At 43.3% G+C, this 11,017-nt stretch overlaps 1 protein-coding gene across 1 annotated transcript; it reads left to right on the top strand.

The window, feature by feature from the left end:
• Nucleotides 1-1,850: 1,850 nt before the first annotated feature.
• On the top strand, nt 1,851-9,919 carry Inhbc (inhibin subunit beta C). Its single transcript, XM_005335669.3, has 2 exons — nt 1,851-2,378; nt 7,926-9,919. The coding sequence occupies exons 1-2, from the start codon at nt 2,066-2,068 to the stop codon at nt 8,666-8,668; spliced, it is 1,056 nt and encodes a 351-aa protein (XP_005335726.2). The 5' UTR covers nt 1,851-2,065; the 3' UTR covers nt 8,669-9,919.
• Nucleotides 9,920-11,017: the final 1,098 nt, after the last annotated feature.

Below are 11,017 nucleotides of genomic sequence, written 5' to 3'. Positions count from 1 at the left end.
GACATAATTCAGAATCCAGAAATTTTCGAGTTTTATTTAATTTTTTTATTATTATTTTTTTTAGTTGTAGGTGGTCATGATCTTTATTTCATTTTTATATGGTTCTGAGGATTGAACCTGATGCCTCACATGTGCTAGGTGAGCGCTCTACTATTGAGCCACAACCCCAGCCCCTTATTTATTTATCTTGATACTAAGGATTGAACCCAGGGCCTCCTGCATGCTAAGAACACTGAACTACTCCCCTGACCTGAAGTTTTCAAGTTTTAGAAAGACAAAATGGTACATTAATAGTATGTTATATATCCCCAGGGTAGCATCCCATAACCAAATATTTCTGAAGTCTAAGTGGCACAAAAAGTCCTGGTGGAATGTGTTGGGGTTTTTTAAATAGTTTTTATAACTTTATCTTATCTATTTTTCTAATGTGGTGCTGAGTATCAAACTCAGTGCCTTACACATCCTAGGCAAGTGCTCTACCACTGAGCTACAACCCCAGCCCTCAGTGGAATGTTTTTAAAAGAACATGAATAACCTCACTTCCATTCACATCATGTTTAGCCACCAGATGAGTTATCCAAAAAAAAAAAAAATTATGGACCACAGGGTTGTTGTGTTTGTTTTGTTTTATTGTTGTTATTTTGTGTTTTTGTTTTGTTTTGTTTTGTTTTTTAGTTCCCAATAATTTTTTCCATTTCTCCAATAAAGAAACTAAAGCAAGACAGGTCAGGTAATTTGCTCAGAGTTATACAGCTAATCAAAGGAAGAGACAGGGGGCTGGGATTGTGGCTCAGAGGTAGAGCGCTCACCTACCATGTGTGAAATACTGGGTTCGATCCTCAACACCACATAAAAATAAAATAAAGCTATGTGTCCACTTATAACTGAAAATAAATATTTAAAAAAAAGGAAGAGACAGGGTTTGGAAGTAGCTCAGTGGTAGAGCACTTGCCTAGCATGTGCAAAGTCCTGGGTTTGATCCCCAGCAGAGAGAGAGAGAGAGAGAGAGAGAGAGAGAGAGAAGAATTTTAGCCATGGTCATCTGGCTGAAAGGCTTGTGCTTCCTACCTCCACCCTCTTCCACCCTTGCCATGTAACACCCTGCTATGGAAACAGAACCCTTTTCCTAGGGACCCACTACTTTGGACTTTTGGAAGAGAGCTAAGAATTCTGAGAAATCTCAAAACTTCTCTTCCTAGGCAGAACAACTTCCAAAGGATGAGTAAATATAGATCTTAAGCCCCTTCCCCACATTTAAGACTTTCCTCTGAGGACACAGAAAATCAGGCTTGGATACTTCCCTTCCCTCTCCTTATCTTAACTCTCAGACTGAGAGCTTTGAGCCCTAAGGAAGGAGAATGGACAGATGGGTGGAGTGAACTTTGAGAAAGAAATGGTGAAGAAGGCAGCTCTCAGTTATCCACATAACAGTAACCTAAAGTTATACCCTTGTTGAACAGGCACCTAAAGTTATACCCTTCTTGTTTGAGAGTCATCTTTTAACTGTTTGGGTTTTGTTGTTTGTTTGTGGTTTTTCTTTTTTCTTTTTTCTTTTTTTTTTTTTTAAGTCAGGGTCCTGCTATGTTGCCCAGGTTGGCCTGGAACTCCTGGGCTCAAGAAATCCCCCTGCATCAGCCTCTAAAGTAAAACTTTACCCTCAAACCTCTAATCACTCCCTTTCCACCCAGGCTTCCCAGTAAGGCCAGTGATCTAAAGAGGAATTTCATCTAACCTTTGTCCCCAGGCCTGGCAGCTAACATGGGTAATAAGTATCTCTCAACATTGGCCCAGTGACATCTCTTTCCCTAAACAAACCAACCTCTCCTCACATCCCCCACTCTGCACTTTCACTGATTATGTGTTGGCACATCTTGCCAAGATCTACCTGTAACTGGATTCATTTTTCAAGTTAGATGTTTGGCTGTTTTATCTCCTGCAAAAAGGAGTCATGCCAGCCAGACACAGTCCTTCCAGGGCCCCTGGCAGATAGGACAGAGTTGACACCACAACTGTTGAGACAATTGAGCACTGGATTTGTGTTGTTCAAAGAGGGTCTCCTGCAGCAATGACCTCCTCATGTCTCCTGACCTTTCTACTTCTGGCTTCAGCTACAGTGGCCAGTCTCAGAGGTGGCAGTCAGTGCCCAGCTTGTGAGGGGCCTACCATGGACCTGGGGAGCCAGCGGGAGCTGCTTCTTGACCTGGCCAAGAGAAACATCCTGGACAATCTGCACCTCACCCAGCGCCCAACCCTAAACCGTCCTGTGGCCAGAGCTGCTCTGAGGACCGCACTGCAGCACCTCCATGGTCCCCCCCAGGGAACACTTCTGGAGGACGACAGGGGACAAGAATATGAGATCATCAGCTTTGCTGAGACAGGTGGGTTCCTGGCAGTTCTTCCCCAAAAGCTGACCTCTCAAGGAAAGGAAAAGTCACCTCACCAACTTCACCCTGACTTCCTCTATCAAGCCATCCAACTCCTGCTTCCTACAGCCTGCAATCCTAATCCCATGCTTCCACCCCCAGGCTTTCTCTGATAGCTCACACCTGACCAATGGATAGCTTGGTATTAGTAAATTTCACTTCTTAGAGATTTCTTGCCCTCATCTCCTCAGGCTCCTCTCTATATATACCACATAAACCTCAACAGGCTATGGTATGAGCCCATACATTTCCTAGGCCTGGATCCAGGGGCTTTTTGCTATGGAGTCTGTACTTTCTCTGGCCCCAGGATCCAGTCACTTCATTCTTTCCCATTTCCTCCAGATGTCTTATTTGGTAGAAAGAGAAAAAGTAGATCACCAGGACTACAAGACTTCTCCGTATCTCATGTCCACATGTACCCCATATCAGAACAAGGTCAAAATAGGGCTCAGAAAAAGGGATAGGGGATAAAAGGAAGAAAGAGTTGCTTACATAGAGGAGGGAGTAATTAAAATAATTAGTGGGCATCTGGAAAGAAAATCAGGAATTCTGAGACAGGATCTGAGAAACAGAATGTAAACTGAGCTTTTGCAAGCTTTTTCATAGGTCTGGAACACTCTTCCCTTCCTTGTCCCTTTCTCCCAGGTACTACTTCAAGACCTGTCACAAACTCTGGCACCAGACAATTTGGATTCACATTTTTATTCAACGACTTATTAGCTGCTTGACCTGGGTTGTCAATAGTTTTCTTGTTTGTAAATGTGGACAATGAGGATAACTGAATGGACTAATACAGCTAAGTCTTTAGAATGTTGAAATAGAAGGGAGCAAGAAATAAAAGACTCATCTCCTGCCCATGAGGGACTATGGTAGGAACCTTTTCTTTCTTTACCTTCACATGGCAGAAAAGGAAAAGATAGCTCTCTGAAGTCTCTTTTATAAGGACACTAATCCCCTTCATGAAGCTCCACCCTCATGACCTAATTACCTCCTAAAAGCCCCACCTCCTAATATTGTGGTTAGGATTTCAACATATGAATTTTGAGGGGACACGTTAAGTCCATAATAGCCTTTCCCAAAAAAACCTCTAAACATTAAGGAGTCTAGCCCATTTCTTTTTTCTTTCTTTCTTTCTTTTTTTTTTTTAAGTTGCTGATAGATCTTTATTTTTTTAATACATGGTGCTGAGAATCGAACCAGTGCCTCACACATACCAGGCACGTGCACTACCACTGAGCCCCAGCCCCAGCCCATTTCTTTAAAACATGGTGACTGACCAAGCACCGTGGCACACACCTATAATCCCAGTGGCTCTGGAGGATGAGGCAGGAGGATTGTGAGTTCAAAGCCAGCCTCAGCAACTTAGTGAGGCCCTAAGTAACTTAGTGAAACACTGCCTCTAAATAAAATATTTTTTTTAAAAATATATATATATATATACACACACACACACATACATACATACTGGGGATGTGGCTTAGTGGTAAAGCACCCCTGAGTTCAATCTCTGGTACCAAAAATAAAAAATAAAAAGATCCATAGTGGCTGGATTCCAAGAGGACAATCTCAGTGTGTAAATGATTGTCAAACTCCTGCATGTACCTTTAAAAAAAAAGTCATTGTGACCAAGCCCAGAGTCAGCGTAGGATAGAACTAATCAAAGGCATGAAAATCATAAGATATTGTTCACAGGAGGCTGCCAATGTATAGTCAGCCTTCTGGCCCCTAATAATTCCTGTCCCTGCCACACAGAAAATATAATCACAGCCTCTCAATTCCTCTCCCCAGAATTTTCATCCCACTATGGCATTAGGACCAGGCTTGAAGTTCAGGATTTCATAGGCTGAATCAGGTGAAAATATATGAAGTTCTTCTGGAAGTTTCTTCAGGTGGCAGAACCTCTATGGTATCATACTGCCTCATTAGAGCTGATTGTGAACATCTCACAACTCCATGTTCAATGACATCATATTAGTAACTTGAAATTGGACATTGTGGAAGAATTTATACTACAGAAGTTGGGAAACACTGCAAATTAGGTCTTTAAATTATTTTTTCCCCCCTGGAGACCAGTTTTTAAACATTTAAACTAACTCATCACTGCTTGTGTAGTAAAAATACTGAGTATTGCCTACCACACACCTAGCATACAGTGCTGAAGCAGGGACAGGATAACCATAATAGGCCAGGTGTGGTGATGCATGCCCATAATCCCAGCAACTCAGGAAGGAGGCTGAAGCTGGAGAATAGCAAGTTCAAGACCATCCTCAGCAAATTAGCAAGGCACTAAGCAACTTAGTGAGAGCCTGTCTCAAAATAAAAAAATAAAATGGGCTGGGGATGTGGCTCAATGGTAGAGCAGGCCTGGCATACTAGGGTTCAATCCCTAGTACTATAAAAAAAAAAATTCTCAGGCTGGGGATGTGGCTCAAGCGGTATTGTGCTGGCCTGGCATGCGTGCGGCCCAGGTTCGATCCTCAGCACCACATAAACAAACAAAGATGTTGTGTCCGCTGATAACTAAAAAATAAATATTAAAAAATTCTCTCTCTCTCTCTCTCTCTCTCATCTCATCTCATCTCTCTCTCTCTTTAAAAAAAAATTCTCTTTAAAACTCTGTGGGTTGGGCTAGGGTTGTAGCTTTGTGGTAGAGCACTTACCTAGCATGTGTGAGGCACTGGGTTGAATCTCCTGAATGTAAATAAATAAATAAATAAAGGTCCATTGACAACTTAAAAAAAAAAAACTCTGTGGGTTCTCTAAAATAATAAATTATTGGGACAGAAGTCCCCTGTGTTTCTTCTTTACTAACAAAGCAATAAATCATTTATTTCTTTTTTCTCAAAAAAATAAATAAATAAAATAATAAACTGTAGTCTACCCATCTAGACAAAAGGCACCCTGCTCTATTAAGACAAACAGACCAAAGTTAGTGTTGTGGAACAACACCCTGAAGATTCTTAGAAGACCTTTTGTCTAGTTGGGAGAGTCTACAGAACATCACCTTAAAGTCTAGATCTCAATAAGATGTTAGATCTTAACCCAAGGTTTTACAGCTGACATTTTATTGATTCATATCTTTACTCTGAGACCATGTTTAACTGTTAGTGCCCCAGATTTGGATTTTATACTGAGGTCACTTCTTTCTTTGAGAACCTTTTGTCAGAGAAGGGTTGGAGAAAAAAAGAGTTTTAATTTTCAACCTAGCAAGTACTTTGAGAAATATTTTTCTAAATTCTGCTAGAAAATTGAACAGTTCCTTTTTTAGTTCATCTCTCTCCTGAAATGCCTTATCATAGGCAGCTAAAATAAGCTAATTGGCATTTTCAGGATTCTGCCTGGAAATATCTCTAGCTAAATTCACAAGTTTGTTAGATATTGTTTCTGGCTTCCAAGTTACCATAGGTGATAGCCAATACAGAACTCAGGTTCCTCTCTCTCGAGCTTTCAACAGCAATTTCTTCATGGTTCTTGCTACCTTCACTAATAATCTCTTTCTTGTCCTTTAACCTCTGCCTAACACTCAGTCCCAAGGCCAGTACTACATTTTTAGATTTTTGTTATAGTAGCATCCCACTTCTAATAGGAATTTCTTCTTCAGTTAGTTATTAATTTAATATGCTAGCCCCAAACTGAACCTTTTTTATGGTGGTGGCAATCATATCCAGGGCTTTGCCCTCACTAGGTAAGTAAATCCTCTACCATTGAGCTGTACCACCAGCCTTATGGAGTCTTTATTTCTTCCTCCCAGTACCAGGGATTGAACCCAGGACCTTGTACTTGCTAGGCAAACCCCAACTACCACTGAGCAACACTCCCAGTTCTATTTTTTAATTTTTTTTTTTTTTTTGGTACCTGGGGCACTTAACCACTGAGCCACATTCCAGCCCCTTTTTGTATTTTATTAGAGACAGGGTCTCACAGAGTTGCTTAGGGCCTTGCTAAGTTGCTAAAGTTGGCTCCAAACTTGCAGTCCTCCTGCCTCAGCTCCCGAGCTGCTGGGATTATAGATGTGTGCCACCAAGCCAGGCTTAGTTTTTAAATTTTATTTTGCAACAGGATCTTGCTAAATTGTACAGGCTGCCTTGAACTTGCGATCTTCCCGCCTCCGCCTTCCAAGAATCTGTGGTTACAAGCATAAGCCACTATGTCGGGCTGCCTTTTTATTCTTTACGTGGTCAGGCTAGGGATTTTCCAAATCTCTATGTCCTGTTTCCTTTTGATTATAGATTCTATCTTTAAATAATTTCTTTCTCATTTTACTGTATACAACTTTTAAAAGCTGCACATCTTTTTTTTTTAATTTATTTTTTAGTTTTCAGCGGACACAACATCTTTTTTTTTTTTTTTAAGAGAGAGTGAGAGAGGGGAGAGAGAGAGAGAGAGAGAGAGAGAGAGAGAATTTTTAATATTTATTTTTTAGTTCTCGGCGGACACAACATCTTTGTTGGTATGTGGTGCTGAGGATCGAACCCGGGCCGCACGCATGCCAGGCATGGCGCGCTACCGCTTGAGCCACATCCCCAGCCCACACAACATCTTTTGATGTGGTGCTGAGGATTGAAGCCGGGCCACACGCATGCCAGGCGAGCGTGCTACCGCTTGAGCCACATCCCCAGCCCCAAGCTGCACATCTTGATCTTCAGTATTTTGCTTAGAAATTTATTCTGCCAAATCACTCTTAAGAGTTCATCACTCTTAATTTCTGCCATAGAATGTGGACACAATACAGTCCAATTTTTTGCCACTTTGCAATAAGGATGATCTTTACTCCAGTTTCCAGTAAAATAGTCCTTATTTCCATCTGACACCTCATCAGAATTGCCTTTCCTTTCCATATTTCTACCAACATTTTGATCATGAGCACTTAGGTAATCTCTTAAGAAATATCACACTCCCCCCTCCTTTTATTTAGAGCCCTCTCCAGAATTGACCTTAAAACTCTGTTCTGGGAAATCTAGGTCTTTTTTAGTGTGCCTCTCCAAATTCTTTGTACCAGGCTCCAATGCCACTCCCACATTTTCAGGTATTTGTTATAGTACCGTCCCACTCTCATTGCCAATTCTCTTAGCCCCTTTTGTGCTGCTATAAAGAATACCACAAATGGGGGAATTTATAATGAACACACATTTATTAGCTCATTGTTCTGGAGGCTGGGAAGTTCAAAAATCAAAGGGCCAGCAACTGGCAAAGAGAAGGCAATTTGGGGGAGGGATTCATGACCTTGATCTTTTATAAGAAACTCATTCCTCTGATAAGGGCATTAATCAATTCATGAGGGATTTGATCTCCATGACTCAAATCCCTCTCAATAGGCCCCACCTCCCAACATTACCACATTAGGGATCAAAGTTCTAACATACTAACTTTAGGGGACACATTCAAATCATAGCAAATGCCAAGTGCTACAGAGAGTTCAAGTATGCTGGAAATAGAGAGGTAATTGAGAGGTAGGATTGACAATTAGAAAGCTGTAATGACTGAGACTTCTTGTGTCCACAGGCCTCTCCAACATCAACCAGACTCGTCTTAGTTTCCACTTCTCTGATAGAACTTCTGGTGGCATGGAGATCCAGCAGGCCAGCCTCATGTTCTTTATACAGCTCCCTCCCAATACCACTTGGACTATGAACATGAGGGTCCTTGTGTTGAATCCACGTGACCCCAACCTCACCTTGGCTACTCAGCAGCTGCTAGAGATGGATACCACTGGCTGGCACCAGCTCCTCCTGGGGCCTGAAGCTCAAGCTGCCTGTAGCCAAGGGCACCTTACCCTAGAACTAGTACCTGAAGGCCAGGTAGCCCCCAACTCAATCATCCTGGATGGAGCTGCCCATAGGCCTTTTGTGTCAGCCCGGGTAAGAGTTGGGGGCAAGCACCGGGTTCGCAGACGAGGCATCGACTGCCAGGGAGGGTCCAGGATGTGCTGTCGACAAGAGTTCTTTGTAGACTTCCGTGAGATTGGCTGGCAAGACTGGATCATCCAGCCTGAGGGCTATGCAATGAACTTCTGCACAGGGCAGTGCCCACTACATGTGGCTGGGATGCCTGGCATTGCTGCCTCCTTTCACACTGCAGTGCTCAGTCTGCTCAAAGCCAACACGGCTACTGGAACTGCTGGAGGGGGTTCATGCTGTGTGCCCACAGCCCGGCGTCCCCTGTCTTTGCTCTACTATGACAGGGACAGCAACATTGTCAAGACCGACATACCTGACATGGTGGTAGAAGCCTGTGGGTGCAGTTAGTCTTTGTGAAATGAACAAATATCCCTCACAGAGGTGCGCCTCCTCAAAGAGGGAATGATTCCATTCCTGCCTCTGTCTAGAATGTGGACTGCATCTTCCTGAGCAACTTTTGGAAATTGTCCCACCTTGGACTTGAGATCTGCATCTAAGAAGAATCACTATCCTCATAACCTCTCTCCTAAGGCATCATCTTTTCAACATGTCTCTCATGCTCAAACCCCATACCAGGGACTCTGATCCACCTCCAACCATGAGCAGTACCTTCAGGTTTCCAGGCAAAATTCACCCTTAATCAACCCCGTTATCTACTATGCCTTCACAGTTGACTGGATCAACTGCCCTTTCCACTGGATGGTCCCCATTCCAGGGCAGTTGACCCAGTCACTCCCTCTGATTTTTCTGGTTCTCCAAAAAGCCCCTTCCTTGGATTCACCAAAGATTATTGTTCTCCAGAGTGACACGTACGCCCTCTGTGTATTGAGGCCCTTGCCTAAGTGTGTTGCTAATGCTCTCTGCACACTCACATCCATTCTTTGTTTTTTTTCTGCCCTGCACTGTGCCCTTGAAGACTGACTCACCTGAGCTCCCACACCTTCTGGCTTCCTGCTGAGTTTGACCAAGGGGAGACCCAGGCAGATGACCAAGGGATAGGAGGAGACGGAGGTCAGACTATTTCTCATTCCTGCTACCTATTTATCTATATGTTATGATTCTGTGTAACTGTGGCTGGGTTGTGTCCCTGAGGCTCCCAACTGACTACACCTTCCATGATTTCAGCTCTGCCTAGATTTTGATATCATTGTGTTGACACTGATGACTTTCCCCCTTATTAGTCCCTGGTGTGTCAACATCCCTCACTGGTTCCTTTAACCCTGCCTTTAGCTTTGTATATAATTCCTCTACTAAGTCCTCTTGATGAAGCAGACATAGTCAGTTGAGGGGGGGCGGGTCCTCTATGTCCTGTTAGGACCCTAACACCCCCCAAATGACACAGAGCCTGCCTGCCTGCTTTTCTCTCTTTACATGGACTACTCAGGGCTAAGCTATTGTATCCATCTCACACTTCCTGCCTCTTCTTCTCCTAGGATGCCTCCTCCATCCTCCCAGAATCATACTTTGATGGTCTCATGGCTAATAAAGAACTAGATTTGGGGGCTGGGATTGTGGCTCAGCAGTAGAGCGCTCGTCTAGCACATGTGAAGCCCTGGGTTCGATCCTCAGCACCACATAAAAATAAAGAAATAAAATAAAGGTATTGTGTCCAACCACTTCTAAATAAATGTTAAAAAAAAAAAAAACTAGATTTTGCCCGCTCCTCTCCTCTCTATATACTCACTCCAGGAGATGAGACAGATCAATGATCAGTCAAGCAAGCTGACACTCTGTGGGTACACACATGGTGGGAGGCGGACCTTTGGCTTGTCTTCCTTTCATCCACTCCCAGGGCTCCATCCAGGAGTCCTGCCTAGAAGCTGCAACTGGCAAGGGTCTTTTGAGTGGGAGAAGAGGAAGACCTAGGATAAGGAGAGGGTGGCATTTGCTCAGAGACTAGGTCCTCTTTAGACCTTTGCCCTTCTTCCCCCACCATCTCCTCTCTTTGGCTGGACAGCCCTGAACCATGGGGTCGATATCGTCTGCAGCCCAAGGCCAGGTTTGCGCAAATCACATGTGTCCTTTGGGGAACGTGATGTCTGTGTTTGCTCAGCTTATAACCCCCTCCTATCAGGGTAAGAGGTCCCCGGAATAGAAATACTAGAGGAGAAAGTCTGAGAGAGACCTCCTGGGGGAACTGCACATCTGAGCTGTAGGGCTTCCTGAGTAACCCATGAAAGTCATCCCACCTTTGAGTTGAGACCTTCATCTGAGGAGGTCTTCTGGTATATCTCCTTCTTTCTACCAGTGTCTCTCTAGTTCATCCCTGTCCCAGATCTAATCTCCTTTCCTTCAATCCCCAAAACTGAGACTGGAGTAAGGTAAAGTAAGGGTGCACTCACCCTGGAGCCAAAATTTTAAGGAGTGGGCAAAAAATTCATCAATCAGTATAAGCAATATTTTAATGCAATATTTTGGGAGGGATACCAGGGATTAAACTCAGGGGTACTCTACCACCAAGCCACATTCCCAGCCCTATTTTATATTTTTTTTGGAGACAAGGTCTCGCTGAGTTGCTTAGCACTTCACTTTTGCTGAGAATTACTTTGAACCCACGATCCTTTTGTCTCAACCTCCCGAGCCACTGGGATTATAGGCATGTTCCACTTGCGCTTGGCTGCAATGTTTTTTAAATGTCAAAATTAATGCAAAAAAAATCCATGATGAACAAAATAGCATATTTTTAAATAAACACAG

Source organism: Ictidomys tridecemlineatus, chromosome 6 (genome assembly GCF_052094955.1).
Source record: "Ictidomys tridecemlineatus isolate mIctTri1 chromosome 6, mIctTri1.hap1, whole genome shotgun sequence".
In the NCBI taxonomy this organism is placed as follows: Eukaryota; Metazoa; Chordata; class Mammalia; order Rodentia; family Sciuridae; genus Ictidomys; species Ictidomys tridecemlineatus.
Note: the sequence above shows the minus strand (reverse complement) of the source record. Positions and strands in the feature narration are given on the sequence as shown.